This window comes from Symphodus melops, assembly GCF_947650265.1.
Source record: "Symphodus melops genome assembly, chromosome: 14".
In the NCBI taxonomy this organism is placed as follows: Eukaryota; Metazoa; Chordata; class Actinopteri; order Labriformes; family Labridae; genus Symphodus; species Symphodus melops.
In genome coordinates this window covers 6,139,269-6,160,883 of record NC_136704.1, presented here as the reverse complement: position 1 = coordinate 6,160,883, position 21,615 = coordinate 6,139,269, and the positions used below count along the sequence as shown (strand labels likewise).

At 40.6% G+C, this 21,615-nt stretch overlaps 1 protein-coding gene across 1 annotated transcript in view; it reads left to right on the top strand.

Moving 5' to 3' along the window:
- lancl2 (LanC lantibiotic synthetase component C-like 2 (bacterial)) overlaps positions 1 to 19,768 on the top strand; it is a 32,230-nt gene extending 12,462 nt beyond the window's left edge. Inside the window, exons 6-10 of the mRNA XM_079361502.1 lie at positions 5,961 to 6,107; positions 9,902 to 10,084; positions 14,056 to 14,232; positions 15,753 to 15,825; positions 16,776 to 19,768. Coding sequence (XP_079217628.1) covers positions 5,961 to 6,107; positions 9,902 to 10,084; positions 14,056 to 14,232; positions 15,753 to 15,825; positions 16,776 to 16,852 — 657 coding nt within the window. The 3' untranslated portion in view covers positions 16,853 to 19,768. The remainder of the gene's footprint in view (positions 1 to 5,960; positions 6,108 to 9,901; positions 10,085 to 14,055; positions 14,233 to 15,752; positions 15,826 to 16,775) is intronic.
- Positions 19,769 to 21,615: the final 1,847 nt, after the last annotated feature.

Sequence of the window (21,615 nt, the reverse complement as noted above, 5' to 3'; positions counted from 1 at the left end):
CATGCACCTCACAGTGTTAGACAACACAAGAGGAAGGATCTCAGCACACGACTTAACTAAAGGGCGATGCAGACATGGTGTACGAAGCAACAGCATCCAACGCTGTAATTACAGCTTTACATCATGTCTGTGTGTAATTGGACAAAAACGGCCTAATGAACAAACAAGTGTGATGAAACGTCAGAATCTGAACCCTGATCTTTCTCTAATCTTACTATCACGAAAGCAGACCAGGGCATGGAGCACTCCAACACACCTACTCAGCCCCACCCTACACACACACACACACACACACACACACACACTGCAGAAACTAGAGGACCAGCTGTCACCTTTGGTAAAGTGCCAGGACATCGCGCATTGACTACACACACACTGAAACACACACACACACACACACACACACACTGAAACACGCACTGTCCCTCACACACACACACACACACACACTGAAAAACACACACGCACAGGCACACACACACTGAAACACACACACACACTGAAAAACACACACGCACAGGCACGCACACACTGAAACACGCACACACACACACACACACACACACACTGAAACACGCACACACACACACACACACACACACACACACACACACACACACACACACACACTGAAACACACACACACACAGACTCACACTGGGACAGAAGGGCTGTGAGAGGAGGCAGCAGCAGTGGGCTCACAGACGAGGAAGTGTTGGATGGAGGCATGATGATGATGACGAAGGAAGGAATAAAAAGGTGAACGCTCGAGCATCCTGCAGCGCCTCTCTGCTGCTCATCTCACCATCATTAGTGCCCGTATACCCGTCACCACCACCACGCACAGCTCAGCAGCATCCGCTGTGCTTTACCAAACAGTGGCTGTCCTCCAGGGTGCTGTTGAGAGAAGTTTTCCTCTTTATGGCACTGTAGACTTGTTCTCACTACAGGCCTCTGAGACTGTTCTTTATAAGAGCAAGATTTTCTCTGCAGGTTTTTTTGTTATTCTCCTACTCCCTGGGCTATTTTGGATTTGTGTGTGTGTGAGTTCAGACTTTCACAGAGAGTTTCTGCACTGTTAGTTTTAACCTTTCTGATTGACGGCTAGCGTGTAGGGAGCTGAGGGTTGTGTCTTTGAACAGTTTGTGAGTTTTGTGTTGTTCCACCTTCAGATTGATTATTTTTTGGGAAGCAGTTAGATACTGTTCTTCCACTTTATGCTAGTCTGCAGAGTTTGTGTGCCTGTTTTTCCAGAGATGCCGAGCTTACTGTTACTCTTCATACCTATGGACGACTAATGTTTCAGTTTACCGCCATCCTGCGGCATGCTGCTCAAATATAATCAAATCTTCAGCAGTTTAATTCTGAATTTACATGAACAAGATAATCTGTCTTAAAGCCTGCAAGATAAGCGATCGATGATTGTTTAAGGGACAGTTGAGTTGTCTAGAGCCAGACTGATAATATTGGCCGACATGAGCATACTCAGTGACTCAGTACTTGTTATGCTTTTTTTTTCTCCAAAAATGCCATATAGCCCTTGCTTAAACTAGTCCCCCACCCCATATTAAAGGTCTAAATGACCAAAAGGAACTCAAGAGTTTAACTCTTAAAGGGCCTCTGATCCGTATCTGACAAGACTGAGAAAAGAGAAATTCATAAATTGAACTTTTTTTGTTTTTTTTGTTCGAGATCTCTATTTTTAAACCGGAACACAGCTGTCTCATCGCTGTGTTTGAACGCTACATGAAAGAAACTCACCTGTGACTTCCTCTGTTTGGTTTGTTTGTAGTCCGGTGTCACTATGAGATTTAAAAGGTACGTTTGGATTCAGCTCTAAATTTGGAACACACAGTTTGAAGAACAGTGAACTACCTGTCAGTAAAGATCTGAAACGTACAGAATGACAAAGCCGGAGATAAAGATCCATTATTACCAAAAACAGAAAATATTTTATAAAGGTTGCAACTTTTGAAAAATATTTAATAGATTGAAGCATTGCAGGGAAATGTAAGTCATAAAAAAATAAAATAATGAAAAGGACCGTTTACGTGCAGACAGAATCACATGAAGCATTATAACTGACTTTGCCAAAATGAATATACTGTATGTTGATAATTCATATGAGGCATTTTACAGTTTCAACAAACTCCCGGTCCCAGTTTTTGTAATGAGGGAGACAACGTTGATCAGTACTGTGTAGATTCTGATCAGAATGAGCTCAGGCTTTAGGACAGGATTGATCGAGTCGACTGATCAACAGCTCGAAGGTTACAGCACATGATGTCAGAATAAAGCCGGCTGCTTCCTCTGCCCCAGGACTGTCTACATCAGCGTTTACTGACAGCCCAAACTCTGTCTCAGTCTCTCCTTGCTCTCAGATTTGGTCATCTTGTTGTTCTTGTTGTCTTGTTTGTGAACTGAAAGGATAGTCCTCCACCCGGAGCGCTTGAATTAGATTTTGCTCATTCAATCATCCCGGTTAGAAATCGCACAGGCCTTGGTTTGTTTGTAGTGATTAATTTATGCAGCAAACAGATTAATTTAGCCTAAATCACATTTTATCCCCTCTAGAGAGATAGTTGATTGTTTATTGGATTGCTTATTGAGGCTTCTGTGTGTGAATGGGGGAGAAAGAGTTGGTGGTGCCTGCTTTGACTACACATTGGAGTCGATTCTAATTGAACAAGTGTCAGAGGCCTTTTTCACATTGCACCTCCAAATCAGATTTTTAGCACATCCAGATTGTATGTGGTTGGATTTTTTTTTATTTATTTATTTTTTGCCAGTCTGAACACAAAAAGCCAAAGATCTGATTTTTCCAAATCTGATTCAAACAGAGGTGGTTTCAAATCTGATTCAAATCTGATTCCTACAGATCTGACTCAATCTGAACTTCTCAGTTGCTCTCAATGCGATACCGTCAAAAAATTATACAATGATACAATACAATGATGTAGATCTATTAAAAAAGAAGTTAACTTTGGTCAGTGAAAGAAAACGGCAGGAATCAAAACAAACGTAGTAAAACAAGCCCATTGACAGACTGCTCCACAAAATTGTTTGCATCAGAAATTATCACGTTACTCTGTCATCCATTTTGCTGTTGTTTTTACTGGGCGTAGCCTGTTACCATAGAAATCAATGTGGATCAGACCACGTCAATATGAACAGGCAGATCAGATCTGGTCACTTGCAATTTGTAATGTGGACAGTCAGTCAGTTAGATCGGAGTCTGATGAGATTTGGGGAAAACTCGGATTTGGACGTCAGTCTGAACAAAGCCTTAGTGTATCATTGTAATCTCTGTTAATGTAGATTTAAAATCAATTTAAATCTTCCACTTTGAACAGGTCACATAAGGTAAGGAGAGGCAGGGTGGCAGTATATCCAAGTGTAGATGTGTAGGAGTGAAGCGAGGTGTTAATGATTAAGCTGGCTGTAAATCCGCTCTGTCATGAGAGACGTATTGCTGCTGCTGCAGAACTGTTTTCCTTTTCTTTTTCACACACTCCATCTTGCTTTGGGGACTGGATAAACTGCTGACTCAGCAGCTACTAGAAAATACACCACAACACACACACACACAAACACTTTTTTCACTGTATATAACCATACCAATCCAGCTTTTAAAATCATCCTAAACAACCAAATTGAAAAATTGGTGAAACTTGCGTGTTTTAATTGTGTTTAATGACCATTTAAAGAAACATTCCAATCTGAATCAGCGTTATTGAGGAATTTGACTTTGAAAGTACAACATATATCAACACTTTGCTCAAAGAAAGCGAAGACTAATATGTACAAGACTCTATAAGATAACAGTGCTGTGGCGAGGAGTGCAAAATATAGCTAAAGGCAGTAAAGGAGCTGAATTAAGCCTATGACGTTTACTGTTGTGTTTTCCTGCATGACTAGCATCTGTCTGCTTATGGAAATCTATCTGACAGACCAAAACTCAGTCGGACTTATTTCAGCATATTATCACTCCTGAGATGTAACTGTTTTCTCTTGCTCTAAGACCAAGATATTTAGGGATTGAGTCCAGACCAAGACCTAGGCAGGGTGAGACCAAGACAAGACCAGGACCTTAAATCCCCCGGATAAATCATTGTGTGCAGCAGGCATGTCACTTACTTAGACTGTAACACGAGGAAGGTTGCAGACGTAACCAGTGGATGAAAATCAAATTATGAATGAATTATAGTGAATTGTTCTTTTAGAAAGGGGCGTTTTCCTTTGAATCAAAGTCATGACGTGGAAAAATAGCCTTCAGTGGGCCTGGTTGGAGACTGTGACAAGCCCGAGACAAGACCGTGTAAAAAGGCATTTGATTCCAAGATTAGATCAAGACATTCAAAAAGTGGTCTGGAGACCAAGACAGATTTCAAATGCCAGTGTTTGGCACAATGGTGTCTATTCATGTGGAATTAAAGAGTAGTGAAAACGTTATTAATGACTGTTATCATACAATGTGTTACTCTCACAAAGAATCAAACGTATAAAGAATGGGCTACTTCATACAGGGATACAGGGGGAAATTTTTTTTTATATTAATCCAGCACTGCAGTCTGCCATGCTAAGTTATGAGATATGTGGAAAGAAGTGGCAATAAGTTATCATGTTGTTGTCACTGTGCTGCTTTTCACAGTGTGAAGTTGGCACGTTGACATAAAGAAGTGGTGAGAAACAGCATGTTGGTTGTTTTTCTGACTCAGAAGCATTGACTTGGGAACCAGAGGGAACCTGGGAAGAAAATCTAGTGTTGCTTTCTATAGAGCAGTTCTAGCAGTCCTACTCCATCATTAACTTTAGCAATTAAAATCATTTACATTGTAATGTTATTTATTTAAACATTTACCCAGCACATTATCAACCTAACATGTTGAGTTGTGTTGTACAATTCTGCATTTGAACATGAGGATCTATGTTTAAGTTGTTCTTGAATGCAAGCCTCAAGTGGCCATTGTGTTTTTGCACTATTTGTTGGCTACATTTTAGCAACTATGGAGGAAGCTGCTGAATGCTTCTGCTGCATGTCATACAGACTGGCACAGGATTGAGTCCTAAAACCCAGAAGTGAGTTAGCATTTTAGCACCATGGGTTCCTAACTCTAAAAGTCAATGTGGATTTTGAATGGGTTTGTGGTTAAACACCTGAAATAAGGTCTGTGGTTAACACAAGCTTAAGAGATTTTGACGTTTTGTTAGACGAGATAAACAACATTAGCTCAGACCCCCACTTGTGAATTTGTGAGTTTTTACGCGTACTTAACGTAAAAACTTAACTTAGCGTAACGTTGGTTGCTAACAATTGGCTTCATGAGATTACAGTGGTTGTCGGAGATGTTAAACGTCATCACGCCAGGAACTCTCTCACTAATCCGCATTACAGCCTCTCGTCATGTTTTTCAGTGCTCTTGTAAATATTAAGTTAATAAACAATTTATTAAGCTACGGTTTCTCTAGCTTGTCAAAACCGCTGATTATATCGATGAAGCATAACAGCCGAGGCGACAGCGGTGTAGTTAGCTTGTAGCATAACGTTAGCTTTTTACTTCTGTCGACTGCATTGATGCCTCAAACTTCATATAAATAGTGTTCATTTGTAAAGATTGTCCTGCTGAACTAAACAGCTACACACCAGAAACATGTTTGACTCGGAGCTTATTTTCTGCAATGACCCAAAATGATCCAATGATCCAATGCAGAAATCCCATAGACACATTTTCGTTGGAACCTTATGCATAGTTACTTCCGGGTCAGCCTACAAAAATACATAATCACTATTCCGGTCTACCGTGGGGATTTAGCTTAAGGTTGGCATCATTGATCAGACCCCAACCACAAGTGATGCTATTGATGCTTGATCCCTATTTGTCAACTGGTTATGATTCTGGACCATGAATAGGAATAAACCTGACGACTGGTTGAAACTCATGTCCTTCTCTGATCATCAGGTGGTGACGGCCATCGTGGAGTCGGGGAAGAACCTGTCGGCAGAGCAGAAGAAGACAGATCGATGCCCTCTGCTCTATGAATGGCACAAGAAGCAGTACATCGGTGCTGCCCACGGCCTGGCTGGCATCTATTACATGCTAATGCAGGTAAAGTACAGAGTAGTTCTAAAGTAGTTCGCTGTTTGACTTGACTTCAGCTCTTATCACAGTTTGAATATTTACTTACTACTACTTAAAATAATTAACTGTGGATGAATAATTTGTTGTTCTGCCTAGCACACCAGCTTTTCATTGCTTTTTTGCTTTTTATTTAGAGACAGGGTAATGGATAGAGTCAGAAATCAGAGAGAGAGTGAGGGATGACGTGGGGAAGGAGCCCCCAGGAGGTAGGATTCAAACCAGGGCCACCTACCCGGATGACTACTGTCTCTTCTTCATGGGTCTGGAAGTGTTTCTGTACTATTTCTGGATGAAAAATGCAAAAACGCATCACACTGAATGTATAAAAAAAACTTTAATTAAATGTTAGGAGTTATATTCAGTAAAATAAGGATACAGGGAAGTGTATTAGTGTTGGAGTAAGAGTTATTAGAAATATATTGAATAATGTCTGTCTGTCTGTCAGCGTCTTTAAAAGCCATGCCGTGTTCCCTACGTGTTGGAGTTGACACACGAGAGTTTGTTGATTGGTCGAAAGAATCGTAGATGAACAAACACGTTGAGAGAGTAATTTCAAGGCTGTTTTGTTTTTTGGCAGGGAGTAGTACCGTCCCATGGACAGCCTCAGAGATGCAGATCTCTGTCGGATGTCCTCCATTGTTGCTCTGTTAGAGTCCGAAATGTAACTAGCTAAAATGTAACAACGACCCAAAATGTTATGAAAAAAATTTGACAAAACCCAAAATGTAACAAAATGCTGAACCCAACAGGTTATAACGTTTTGCCCAAAATGTAACAAGTTGTTACGTCAACAAGTAACAATGTAACAAATTGTACAAGCATTTTGGCTCAGTTATTACATTATGGGGCAGGAAAAATATTTTTCTCCTGATGATGTCACAACTTGTTCCATTTTGAGGGAAAATGTTCTACATTTTGTGCTCAGCGTTTTGTTACATTATCAATCAGTTATTACATTTTAGGATTTGCTAAATGTTTTGATAACATTTCAGGTCGTTACATTTCAGGCTCTAACATGTCCCTTTGTTTTCTTTATTCACGTTCTTCTTCTTCATTGAACTCATCTGCAGGCTACACTGTTCTGCGCTGCAATGGTGTCGTGCTTTTGTGTAGCTGAAGTAGCTATCTCAATCAGGATTACACTTGTTTGCTGTGGACACGCAAACAAGATCAGGGTTTACTAGGGATGTAACGATTCGCTCAACTTGCGATACGGTTCATGATACTGACTTCACGACACGATTCTCTCACGATTTATTTTGAGCAAACCTGGAGTTGATTGAAGCTTCTCAGTGTGGTGTTGATTTAAATGCCGCATCATGGTGGTTGTGGTATTTGTGAAGTTCTCTGTCTTGTTGTAATATTTGCATAGTGTTTTTGTCTTTCATTTTCTGTCTCGGGAAGCTAACATGCTTCCACTGCCATGATAACGCCTGCTTATTACAACCAACCTCTTCTGCTCTACAGCTCCTGACGCTTCTCCATACTACTACTACTACTATTTGAACCAATTTGAACCTTGACACCTTTGAATCGATTTTAACTGCCTCACGATTAATCTTTACATCCCGAGGGTTTACTGTAGCAAACTTTACCCAACCAAACCGTACCGCTCGGTGGAAACGATGCACATGAGTTATTTTTATAGTAGATATGAATTGATACTGAGGTGTAGCCACACAGACCCCTTTGATCATTTAGGCTCCACAGATTCAGCATCATCATTTGGTAACAGACACTTTGTTTCCGCCATTAATCAGCGGATCAGTGCTTTAATGTTGGGCTGGTGTCTGATGTCGTCTCACTGTCCTGGGCTTAGAGCCAGCGCAGGAGCTGCTAACGCCTACAGCCACACATCACATAAGTGTAGCTGTCAGCTTGATTAAATCTGTTCTTTCGTCAGAGTTGATCAAACTGCTGCCTGCGAACGAGTATGAAGTGGATAACTCAGCCTGTCTGCACTGTGGGGCAGCTGCACATGTCAGTGCTGTGGGATTTATTTCTCACAGCTTGAGATTTGAGGGCAGGTAAACAGCCCAAACGTCCCACAGTAAACGTACAGTGTTTTTTTCTGAGAAAAGTAAAAGTGCCCTTTAATTCTGTTACTAATGGTTTGTTTTTACCTCTTGATGGTTTCAGGTCCTGTGTTTGTGTTTTTGTTCACAGATGTTCTCATTAACACACTGAACATCTTGTCAGAAATGAATAATTCATTACTATGTGTGTGTGTGTGTGTGTGTGTTCGTGTGTGTGTTCGTGTCTGAGTTGTTCAGAGCTTTAAAATGATATCTGTATTGTTGTTTATATGAAGTTGAGTTGTGTTTGGCCTATGTACGGTGTTACGTTCAGCACCATCCTGCTATTTCCTACATGGACACTAAGGGATACTCCTAGAGACCATTAATGTGATTCACATAGCACACATCAGTCTGGATGTATGCTGTATTTTGAATGTCTGCGATGCTTTAGCCAAGGCTCCAGACCGGCCTTTCCTTTCCTTTCCTTCAGAGATTATGAGAGTAGAAGAGACCCCTAATCAAGAGGGACCTTAATCAGCCTGCAGTGACCAGTGACCAGTCGGTCCTCAAGTACCGCCGATACTCAGCCAATGTCAGAATGTGGCACAAACACTAACCAGAGAGCCACACACAGACACCGACCTGTGTGCAGTGTGGACATGAGCAGCCTTTACTTACTGGAAGATAAATCTGCTCTAATTGCTGATAATTGTTGAACTACTGTAGGTCCCAACCAAATGTTTGGGGCCGACATCAGTAATATGGAGAAAAAAGTCAGTATGTATGTATGTTCCATCTGATGGATAGATATAGATGTACACATTTATTCAGTTCATCCCTTAAATGCAGTAATCAAACACTGGTGAAAGAGAACTGCTAATGGAATCCAACAATCCTCAGATTAAATGCAGTTTGACTGGTAAATGCAGTTTTATGGGCGCACGTCTGTGATAACCGATACCCAGGGTAATTGGACGTATTAATCGGCCGATTATTCAGCCAGACTCGACTCTGCCCAATTCAATTATTCATCCCTGAAAATGTTTGAAGTGTTTTTTACACTGTATGCCGATCGTCCCCAGCTTCTGCAGCTTCATCGCTTGGCTCCAGTCTGCTCTCTCACTGATGATGTTAGAAATGCTTGTGAGAGGTTAACCTTTTCCAAACCACTTCAGTCTTACCTTGATAGCTTTCTGTGGACTTCTGCAGCTCAGTCTGCTTTCCTTTGGTTACCAACCAAAGGAAAGCACGCGCTTCATTGTGTCTGCAGTTAATCCTCGTACTTTTCCAACTCGCACACTCGACCAAAGGTAATGAATCCTCAGCACATCACGTTGAGTTGATATACTAGTTGATTGATTGAATTTTCTTCCTGAGAGTCGGCTACTAAAGTTGAGCTTATTAATACGCTTCTCTACTCAGCGGCATCCTTCGTACTAAGGAGCATTAGTTACTGCTCCACTCTTTATGAGGTAGTTTTTCTCTGTTAATTAGAAACAGACGAGGACTGATGGTTGTTTTGTTTAAGACCCACCACTGCAGCTGGCAGGTTTTTTTCTCCCTTTAAAAGGGACAGTATAACTCAACCATCGTGTTTCTTCCACCAAGACATCTAAGCTCTCTGTCCACAATTCTCTCCTATCCTCTCTTCTGACTTGAATGCCTTTTGCAGAGTTCAATCCACAGGTTGTGTTGAGTCGACCTGCACACATGTAACCCCGCTCTGTCTCTCTTTCTCTCCAGCCGACTTCAAAGGTTCATCCGGACATTCTGACGGAGCTGGTCCGTCCCTGCATCGACTACGTCCGCCATAAGAAGTTCCGTTCAGGAAACTTCCCATCATCTGTGAGCAACGAGAGCGACCGTCTGGTTCACTGGTGCCACGGAGCCCCCGGGGTCATCCACATGCTCATCATGGCGCATAAGGTGACAGCTGCACAGTCTGTGGCGTCTGCTTGACGTGACCGCGCTTGAACATCATTATCACGCTGAGCTGATCTGACGTTGTCCATCAATGAAAAAAAAACAAATGTACAACACTGGCACCTTGTGGCATAGCTCTGCACTGCATGCATAGCACACAATGTCACACACATGAATGTATTTTGTGCTGCCTCTTTTAATCCCGAAATTAAAAAGCGGATAATCCTTTTAAATAAATGTGCTTTTTAAACACTGAGGAACTTGTGATAAAGACAGGAAATGAATCCTCCTCTCCAGATAAAACAGCAGCTGTTTAACAGCCTGGCTACACACACACACACACACACACACACACACACACACTGCAGCAATGTATTGAAGGACCTTTTTTTTTTTCCCTTTCTTGGCCCATTAGGGATCCACTTGGCAGCTAATGCGCTGCTTTTTGGGCATTTGCGTTCCTCTCACTAATGCAGAGCCTCTTTGGCACCACACGGAGAACAAAGCACAATGAGAGACACGATCGCTTCTCCGTGTCTCACTATTAACAGAACAGAAAAGAAAAAACTCATCTCTCATGTGTTGTCGCAGGCTTCAGTGGCTGCATGCATTTTGTTACGGATCATTTCAGGTCACCTCTCGTGTCTGCACTGTGCAGGCAGTGATTTACAGTAAGCTGCGGTTGTATAAAGGGCTGAGGCACAGTCAGGAGGGTTTCTAAAATCACTGCTGTAATAATTGAATCCTCTCTTTAAGTCATGGGTCAAACAGTTTTTAAGCAGCTAATTGTCTTGTTAACAAGTGAAACTGGGGGAATCAATGGAATTAGAGGAAGAGGCTGTAGCTACATCACTGTTGTTGCTATGCAACAGAGAGCCTGTCAATACACCAGCCACGCAATTATTTTGATGACCTTAAAGGCTGCATGAAATCCTAAAACAAATCAGTGAGGGCTCGTCTTTCCTCTGCTCTTTTATCGAGTTTTTGGTTTCTATCTATCCTTGGAGGTTTTTCATTGAACACAAAAACACAGCAGGCGCCACATGACACCGCTGCACACCCGCCGACCAAAACAAACACACATATTACCAATTGAACACAACTGCAAAGACTTTACTAATTATCCAGGAACATTACACACAACCAATGGTGACTTTAATAAGGTAGAAGACCCAGTACAAAGGCTGTGGTGTTGTTTATGATGTAAACAAACAATCAGGCGTTGTGTCGTATTGTTTTTTATTTTTTGTTGTTCCCAGATAAAGAAACAACATAAGCATCATGAAGCATCGCCAGGTTCTTCATGTGAAACGTCTGTGAACTTTGGACAAACGTGCCGCCGTAAACACTGTCCCAGTGAAGCCATCAATAATGTTAGGCGGGGCTCGTTGTTGCTATGGAAACCCAGAACCTGGAGGAGAAGCTTTTTGTGGATGTTTTTTTTTTTTGTCAATGCCTAACTAAGATGAAGTGCGACCTGTAAATACATAAAACAAGTATTAAGTATTACCTGGTGGAGGCGATGATGCTCACCGTATTTTATCCCAGATGGGTTTTTGTCGTGTTCCTCTCTCTCACTCTCCGTGCACACAGCTGACAGCGTGACAGCAAGGACCTCATTAAGGTGATACACAGGCCATCTTATCTCCGTTCGTGCTCATAAGTATAAAATGATGCCAGGATAATGAAATGCAAAGGGGCTATACATTCATGAATGTTTTGTCGTCATAGAAACAAAACCCCAGACCACATTTTTGTTTCTGTGAAACAACCCTGGTTACTTTGTTTCAGGCTCCAGCGTTTCAATCTACCAGTAAGACTTCCTGTTTCTTGTCTATCAATAAATTAAGATTGTACCACAATCTAACAAAAAATGGTGTTATAGATTAAGAAGGCAGCAGTTATTAATTCAAGGAGGTGTATCCGTTATGAAGTAAACAAGAACCAGAATGGAATCAATTTAGGAAGATTTTTAAGTTACTGGTCTTTTCAAAGACAATTAATTGTGTTAATCTGATCCCAGAAGTGGCTGAAAGTTAACCAGTAAATGTACTGGGATACCGGTGGCGTGGTTAAAGCGTCCGCCGTGTGCCATGTACGGAGGCTGTCGTCCTGGACGCAGATGGCCCAGGTTCAAATCTGACCTGTGGCTCCTTTCCCACATGTCATTCTCCACTCTCGCTCTACACAATTGCTGACGTTGTCGAACTGTCCTCATCTTTAAAAAAAAAACTCGTACATTTTCTGATGTTAAAAGGAGCCAGAAAAGTGGCACAAAGTGTTGGACATAAGCAGTCCAATTATTTTTGATTTGGTGAAGATCCTGTCGACCCGTTTATATCACGTCCACAATCTGTGGCTCCATTTCTGAAAACACTGTAGAAGGGTGAACTACTTTGGAAACTGTAACACAACACTATGTTCTCTGTTCTTAAAACAGATTCCTCTCACCAAAACAATACACACAGCTGTGATATGCTTCAGTCTTACAGAGCATCCAATAAACTCTGATGGGATCAATTCAAAACACTGACAATCAGAACGCTGCATGTTTGTAATGCTGGGCGATATGACCTGAAATCAGTGTCACGATTGATTGAACATTTGACCTCGATTACTGAACAATTATTTCATTTTTGTGTAAACTTCTCTGAATCAGTAGAAAATAAACATCTTGAGTTTTTCCGCAGTGTTTACAATTGACTTCTTTTTTTTTATTATTTTGGCGTCGTCTTCTCGAAAGTCAAAATGTGTCCAAGTGACGGACATTGCTTCTGTCATGCAGATTGGATGTGTCATCACGCAACTCCCCCCTGAAAATAGTCCAAGTAATCGACATGGGAAAGATGTTCTGAAGAGGTTCTGAGCGTCGGCTTTCGTTTGTTTTGGCTTCATGTGACATAGATGCTAGTGTTTGGAAATAAGTTTCCTTTTAATGTCTTAGGTCTAACGCCCAGAATAGCATTTACAGTAACACATGTATATGCAAGACCAATGTTACCTACTTCATGTTATATCAAACTCAGTAAGGACTATGAGAAGCCCAACAAATAGAATCTGTGCACAGATACAAAACATGTATTCATTACTGCAATACAAAGTGGTCAATATTGTCTAACACCAGTTTAAGTCACCTGAGTCCTCTTTAATGGCCTTTAAGTGTTTTTAATTGAGATGATCAGGTTCTACATGAGTGAGACTAATTGGTAATTAGGGTGCTGCGTTTTGTAATAAGTGAGTTACAATCAGACAGACTTGATTTAATTACTGATTTGACATTCAGTACACGAGCATCACTCAGCTGCTCTTTTCCCTTTTTCTTCATGAAGCACTTCTTCCTGTTTCAGCCATCTGGAACCTCATTCTGCTGTGGGAGGCTGGCTGTCGTAATCACAGCTAATCAGGCAAACTGTTAGATTTCCACATTGTTCTCACCGTGTCTCACTTGGTCTCATTAGCTTCACATGTCTGACAGGTCATCTGTCAGCTGGTATGAAGTGCAGTAGCATTGCTCTGCTCTGTAAAAGGATTCATTACCTACTAACGAGGTCTGGACATGTGGGAACGTCTTGTCGTCTTTGTGGCCTGGAGTCTTATCTGCTCCCCTGGGGAAAGATGGAACACAGTAACCAGTCTCGCTGGTTGTTTTGGGTCAAAGCTAATGATTTATAGCTTTAGCGCTGACATTCACTACTTTGACGTTTAGAGATTTCTGCAAAAGTACAGAAACCATTATTGTTCCTTGGAGACATTTTTTTTATGTCAGTATAAAGTAAGAATATTTTCAGCAGATAAGGCAACTACATGTTCTAAAACTGACATGATTAGCTCGCATCAAACGTAGGTTCTTCCACAAGTCTTTTACAACAATGCAGACGCTTCAAAATGCATGGGTTTAACTTCAACTGTTGGTTGTTGTGAGCTGCTTTGTCCCAGGTATGACGATTCATTTGTCTTCATCTGTGTCTCCCCAGGTCTTTAAAGAGGAGAAGTATTTGAAGGAGGCTGCAGACTGTGCTGAGGTGATCTGGCAGCGAGGCCTGCTCAGAAAAGGCTACGGCATCTGCCACGGCACAGCTGGCAATGGCTACGCCTTCCTGGCCCTTTACAAGCTCACCCAGGAGAAGAAATACCTGTACAGAGCATGCAAGGTGGGAACAAGGGGCAGCCATACCTGGAGTGTAACAAAAGGTCATAATCTGTATAAAACATGGACGTAGTCCCAGTGAGGTCACCAGATTGTTTCTGAAGAGATGTTAGGAAGCTCAACCGTAGTAGCTGCCTCGTAAAAAATGCTATCTCAACCTCACTTTTTATCAGTCTACAAATAGGCAGAGAGGTGGAGCTGAAGTCAAGTTGACTGACAGGCTGTAAACATTTTCTTCTTGCTATACAAATGTATATTCAACAGTGATTTCTGCTTAGTTTGTGTGTTGAGTTTGGTAATTTGAAGCTTCTTGTTTTGTGGAGCCAGAAGGGATTGTTTTGTGGAAAGTGGTAGAAAATCAGCTAATACCTACATCAATGCATCAATGATTGACAGCGACAGGAAATTAAAATTTATGCTATTGTTTGACAGCAAAAAAAAAAAAGCTTTAAACAAAACTTTGGTCATCAACACATGAACAGTGTTAAGTGTATTTAAATACAACTTTAGGTTTTTTAACCATTATATGTGTCTCAGGTCTGTCTACAATCCCCCAATGATCATGTCCTTGTTTTACCTGCTCCACTTTTCAAATGTGTGCTCAAACGGGCCGTTTGGAGATTTTCCCTTCATGACATCACAGAGGGCAGTGACCCCTCCCCCATGTGGGTGACACTCCCACAGCTATGTGTTTGTTCTGCCCTCTGAGTCTGCCTTCTCAGCGTAAACAATAGGACATGGAGTAAGGAAGTCTGAGCCACCTCACTGGAAGGGCGTGGTCAGATAAAGCTAATTCACATTTAAAGGTACAGACACAGAAACAGCCTGTTCTGAGCAGGGCTGAAACAGAGGGGTTATAGGCATGATAATACAGGATCAGAGTGGATTTTTTTTTGGATGTGACCTTTTATGTTCAACATGACTTTTTTTTAATGTCACATTGGTAGTTACTTGTTTTAAGCATTCCCTCTTTAATCTTCTCTGTCACTTTAAATGAGACTGTTATTTAATGATTGAGCATCATCCTGTTTTGAAGAAGACTATTAAATCATCATTGTGACCTTTACTTCTTCAGAAGAACTTTTGCTGAGGTAATTAGTTAATGACAAGTTAGGTAATTTTCTCATAGAACTTAATAACTATAATTGGGTTTGTTGGCAAATGTTTAAGTATAAGGGAACATGCATATTGTCAGGCTCTTAAGCACCAGCTTAATTTTTAAGCTCTGAAGGCTGTTATATACAGTGTCAGGTCGCAGAAACTTGCTAACAGAAGAAATCTAGAACAAAAATGAATAAATGGCAAACCAAAAGTACTGCAGCAAAAGAATTGTTAGTGTTGGATATAAATAAAGAACAAGTTTTTAATTAGCTCAGTGAACTATTGTGAAGATTGTGCTGCTGATTATCAGTGCTGTTGGGGCAGACGGGGAGGGGGGGCATGAGGACTTGTTTTTCCTGTTCTCGTTCTTATACAGATAAATGTTGAATGGATTTCTGTAAAAATGTCATCGTCTTTCCACAGTTTGCTGAGTGGTGTTTGGACTATGGTAAACATGGCTGTCGCATTCCAGACAGACCCTACTCTCTGTTTGAAGGTATGAAATATTTCAGTGTTACTAACAGTTTTGACATTTCTCTTCGGTTGAGAGAATGGTCATGATTTACATCGATGAAATTGACGGCCTTAATTTTGCATAACAAATCGAACATCTTCTTCCATCAATGGCTAATTATACAGCATCCTGTGTAAATTGAATAGAAAACCTAATGCAGCCATTTAACTATGTGCATGGAGATGCACATAGTCACAGGATATAAATGTCACTCCCCCTCATCCCTTCGGACTTCCTGTGGATAAAAACCTAGGGGTCATGCAGAAGAAAGTAGGTTTTTCTACGAATGTGAAAGTCCTCAGTAACACTTGATAATCGGAAGAAGATGTCGATTTAGCACCAGTCGGGATGATTAGTCTTTGGGAAGTATCACTAAATGTACAACCCCCTTAACCTGGGGTCTCATATAGAGTTTATTATTGCAGGTTATACCAACACATGTAAGTAAAAAGCAGTAACTCTTTTTCATCTGCTTATTCACCGCATGACCCAAAGCAGAGAAAACATCCTGTATGGATGTGCTGTATGTTGTTTTACCTTAAAGATGTTTCTCCAGTTCGCCGTGGTTGGTGCGTGCTCCCCATGTACGGAGGCTGTGTTCCTCTGAGCGGGTGGCCAGGGTTCAAGTCCAGACCATGGCTTCTTTCCCGCATGCTGTTCTCCATTATCTCTCTTCCCAGTTTCTGACTCTATCCCCTGTCCTACATCTAAAACAAAAGCCTAAAAATATCCAGACTGTCATCCATTGTCTCTTCAGATTCTCATCCATCAAGATGACGACTTGTCAGTTGTCACCAGGAGCACATCATACATAAATGTTTTGAATATTTACACTTCCCACCCTGTGCATGACTTCAGAGGTATATAGCCCTTTTAAGAAATGAACCAAATGTGAAATCAGTTGGTGATATTAGATGTGTTTCTCCCCCTAGGTATGGCAGGAGCCATCTACTACCTGTCAGAGATAGCGCAGCCTGAAGCGTCCTGTTTCCCTGCATTTGAACTTTGACCTGACAGATGAGGGGACTGAGGAGAGGAGGGGGAAACTAAGGATTGAACGGAGCAGAATGAGTGCAGTTGTTTGCTGGAATATGTGTTTGTTTCTTTCTTTTTCAAATATGTACAAAAAGATAAAGGAAAATTATTTTAGGACAAAAGACAGGTTGAATGTTTGAAAAAAAGAATACCTGGACTGAAGCAGATGATGTTGGATGTTTCTCCTCTTGCATATGGAAACTGTATCCTGTGGGACATGTAAGAGGAACACCGTCAAAACTTGTCCTCTTCTCCCACTGCAATTTTCCAGCTGGCTTGGACACAGAGGAACGCACTCGATGCCCTCAGCCTTTAATATGGTAGCACCAAGGCCAAGAAAGAGGGTGCTTGTGTATGTATGGATGTTCATGAGTGTGTGCGTGTGTGTTTGTATAAGTGAACTAAAGCTGTTTGGTATTTCTATGCCTCTGCATGCTCACTGTAAAGCCTCATGTCCTGTCAATGTTGTGCTTTCCTCTTCCTGTATTTGTAGCTGTGCTGTTTCAGTTCTTCAGGTTCTCTGTCCACATTTCATGAAGAGGTGAAAAGAACCTTTTGCTATTGTTTTCAAGATTGTCTGATTTTTGTAAAGCTAACTAATGTATCAACAGACATTTGAATTCTTATTTAACTCAAGTGTGAGCTGTTTAGTTCTTTTTTTAAAAGAGTCATATTTGAAAGCCTTTGGAGGCACATTACGAACATTTGATTGCCCTTTAAAAACCAGTCTGCTAAGTGTTTACTAAAGCTGCTTTATCAACCATTATTATGTCAGCAGTCTGTCCTTCATTGAATTTGTTTGACCTATGTGTTGAAGTCATATACAGGGCTGACGTTTTGCAACCACTAACCATGTGCCGCTATTTTGGTGAACAGAATCTCTGACTGAGTTATTCAGTTCAAAAACTAGGGTCCGACCGATGAGGGATTTTTTGGGCATGTTAGTGCCCGAAATGTAACAACAACCCGAAATGTTATAAAAACAAAGTAACTCTTTGCCCAAAATGTAACAAGTTGTTATGTTATTAGAAACATATTTTGCCTGCTCCATAATGACTGACCCAAAATGTAACAATGTGTTACATTTATGTAACAAGCTGTTACATTTTGGACAAAGAGTTACTTACGTTTTTGGGCTCAATATTTTGTTACAGTATCAACCAGTTATTACATTTTGGGTTTTGTTACTTTATTTTTAAAACCATTTGGGCTCAAACAGGGCAGATACCAATTAGGATATTGTGGTGAAAGAAATCCAGTACAAATAATAATATCAGCCAATACAAGCTCAGCCTTAGATAGATAGATAGATAGATAGATAGATAGATAGATAGATAGATAGATAGATAGATAGATAGATAGATAGATAGAGTGTCAGGCATGTACATGTATCACCGCCTGACACTCTGGAGGCCGATAATGCCTTTTGTATTCCATATAGCGCCCTCTGCTGATTGCAGCTCTAAAAGAACTACAAGGGAAAATGAAATGAAATGCTGTTTGACTGGTGAATTAATCTAATAATAACAGCACATATCTGCAATTAAATAAACTGATACCGATAGTCACTGGATTATCGAAGTCGGCTGATACTGGTTGATTAATCATTCAGGCTCAGGTTAAAAAAAAAACCACTAAGGAGGATGTGTATTTTTAGCAAAACAAACAATGAATGCAGTTTCACCTGAAATAAGCTAAATTTGGTTAAATAAAAGCCACAATGCAAGACTTCTTATTAGAGTAGTTAGCGTGACAGCATTGTTAGCTATCCAAGGTTCTTTGCCCAGGGATAATAAATTTTCCACACAATGTGACGACTGCATAATCATTTTGATTGCCTGTGTTGTGTCGAATTAAAGTGGGTGTTAAATCCAAAGGGAATTTAATTTGCAAATTCTTGTTTGCATTGATAGCATTTTGAGCTAGCTTATATCTACTGTCCGTAATAACATGCGTTTGCTTTTAGCTTAATATCAGAACTTTCTTAAACTAAATATTTCAGTTTGGGATTCACTCAAATGGATGGTGTTCTGTGGCACATGATGATTTTCATAATGTGTGGTATTTTGATCGACAGTCTGGAATCAGTTTTTTTTTGTCTTTTAATGTCCATTTTTATTGGCTAAAGAACACATACTGGCCTTACTTTAAAAAATGCTCACCATGTTGACTTCCTAAATGTACCTAACTTGGTCCTCACATTTTACCCTTCGTGTACTACTGCTTAAATGACTGCCATGAACTCAGACATCTGTTACGTCTTGTGCGTTCATGAGTTGATCAAAAAGTGGAAGCTAGAGGCTGAGGTATATTAGACTCACTTGATTTGTATCTCCAGACTGAGTCATAAACATGTCTGAAGTCATCCTGTGTTGAAATGTCACACTTGTTTTGCCATATTTATCAATGTCTGCATCCTCAGATCATTATATCAAGTATTCAAAGTTTTAATCAAGGCAGGCTCACTTGATTCTGGACATATTTTTAAGACTTGACAACGCTCTGAAAACAATATGGAAACTTTATTTAGCCTTTTCTCAGCTGATTTAATCAGACTTTTCAGGCTTTCAACCAATTAGAGGTCCATATAGTATTTTTGTCAAAGCAAACAGTAATTCCATTTATTCAGACAGCACATGAATGCACAAAAATGCCTAATTCCCTTGCAGAGATCTGTCATGGATGTCTTTGCACGAGGATAGTGTCACAAAGAAACCATCTGTCAGACTGTGTCTTCCTGTTTCCCCTGGTCCTTATATGTTTGGTGGTGACTTGTATTGGATTGTTTGACCTTCGTCACTGTCTGTGGATCTGGTTTATTGTCAGACTAATTGGTGTAAGAAATAAATGTTTATTTTCTTCATTAAACTCTTGAGCTTCAGTGACAGCCGACGCCTTGAGATTGTCTTTTTGTTCTTTTTAACCAGTTTGTTGGGTTAATTACTTTGTACAAATTCAGGCAGGGGTTTACATTGACAGGTACAGAATTATATAGCAAATTTATTAAATATCACAGGGTCATATAGTTTTCAGACCCTTTGCTCAGTGTTGAGTTGAAGCAGTGTTGAGTTGAGCTAGTGCAGCCATGAGTCTTCTTGGGAATGATGCTGCAAGTTTTTCACACCTGGATTTGGGGATCGTCTGCCATTCTTCCTTGCAGATCCTCTCCAGTTCTGTCAGGTTGGATGGTGAACGTTGGTGAACAGCCATTTTCAGGTCTCTCCAGAGATGCTCATTTGGGTTTAGGTAAGGGCTCTGGCTGGGCCAGTCAAGAATGGTCACGAAGTTGTTCCGAAGCCACTCCTTTGTAATATTTCCCGTACCCACTGTAGGTTTGAAATACACCCATGCACAAACAGGACCTGTGAAGTGAGAGGGACTCCTACACAGGGAGCGCACCAGAGCTGTGTCAGTTCTCAAATATTGGAAAAAAATGTTCATGAGGAGGTTGGATATTTCTTTGACAAGCCTCGGTCAATACATCAACATCACATACATTAACCATGGCATAATACTCCTAAAATGGAAAATGTTTGTGGAAGGGTGGTTGTGTTGAATTGGGTGAAAAGCTGTGTGAGAAATAGGCCTTTTTTATCAATATGGCTAAGCATAGCTGTTGGGGTCCCACAGGGTTTTGTATTAGGTTAAAAGTTGTTTATTTTATACACAATTGATAGGCTATATGTATGGTGTATGGTTTAGCTCAAATAAAATATTACTTAATTTGAACATAACTAAATTTATGTTGATTGGAATCTGTAATATAGATAAACAAGCACACATGATTGATGGTTTTAGATTACAAATTCTTACACTAATTATGTTAGATCAAAGCTAGCAGAGAGCATTCGGGGAAAAAACATACTGGACCATAAATCACTGCACAGTTTGTACTCTTCTCTTGTATACCTGAATTATTGTGTGGAAGTTTGGGGCAACACTTACAAAAACATCTGACATTCATTATGCATACTTCAAAAGAGAGCAATCAGGTAGGGGTATAGGGAACAAGGTATGGGGTATAGAGAACTCACAAACACTGTTTTTAAATCACATGTGTTGACATGTATAGATCAGAGGTGCTTTGATGAAGCAGGATTCAACCGAATCCTGGCTGATTTCGATAAGTCTTGCTCTGATAGTACGAATTTCTGTGAATACGTTCAGTGTGGTTACACTTTGTAGAGGTGACATTGCTGTGAGCAGACTACGATCTATTTGGAGAAGCTATGACTATATTTGAAGAGAAGAATGTCATTAGAGGTATTCTAAAAGTATAATGTTCGGCCTCAGTTGACAGTACAATGTTGAAGTGTTCCTCAAATAGAGGTTAGACATTCGAGTCAAGGAGATGTGTTTCAGAAGTACAGAAGTATCTAAAGTGGGAAGGAATTTGTGACATCTGTTGAACAGTATATAAAGGCTCCACAGTGAATAATAAACCGTCTACCTTTCAGCCTGCACAGAGTCTCAGTGTGTCTGTCAGAGTAGAACCACGATCGTGATATGCTGCATTAATATTATCCAGTCTGTTGATAGATTCAGCTTTAGGGACAGTTATATTATTCAACCCATCAGACTCATTTAAGTGGGAGTTTCATTCCATCACCGTAACTTATATGAATTCTCGCTGAGTTACCATGGCAACTTATGCTGGGGAGCAAGTCTGCTTCAGACCAGGCTGACTTCTTTGATGCTCAGTTTGGCCGAGCATCAAAGAATGTCTGACAGGTATAC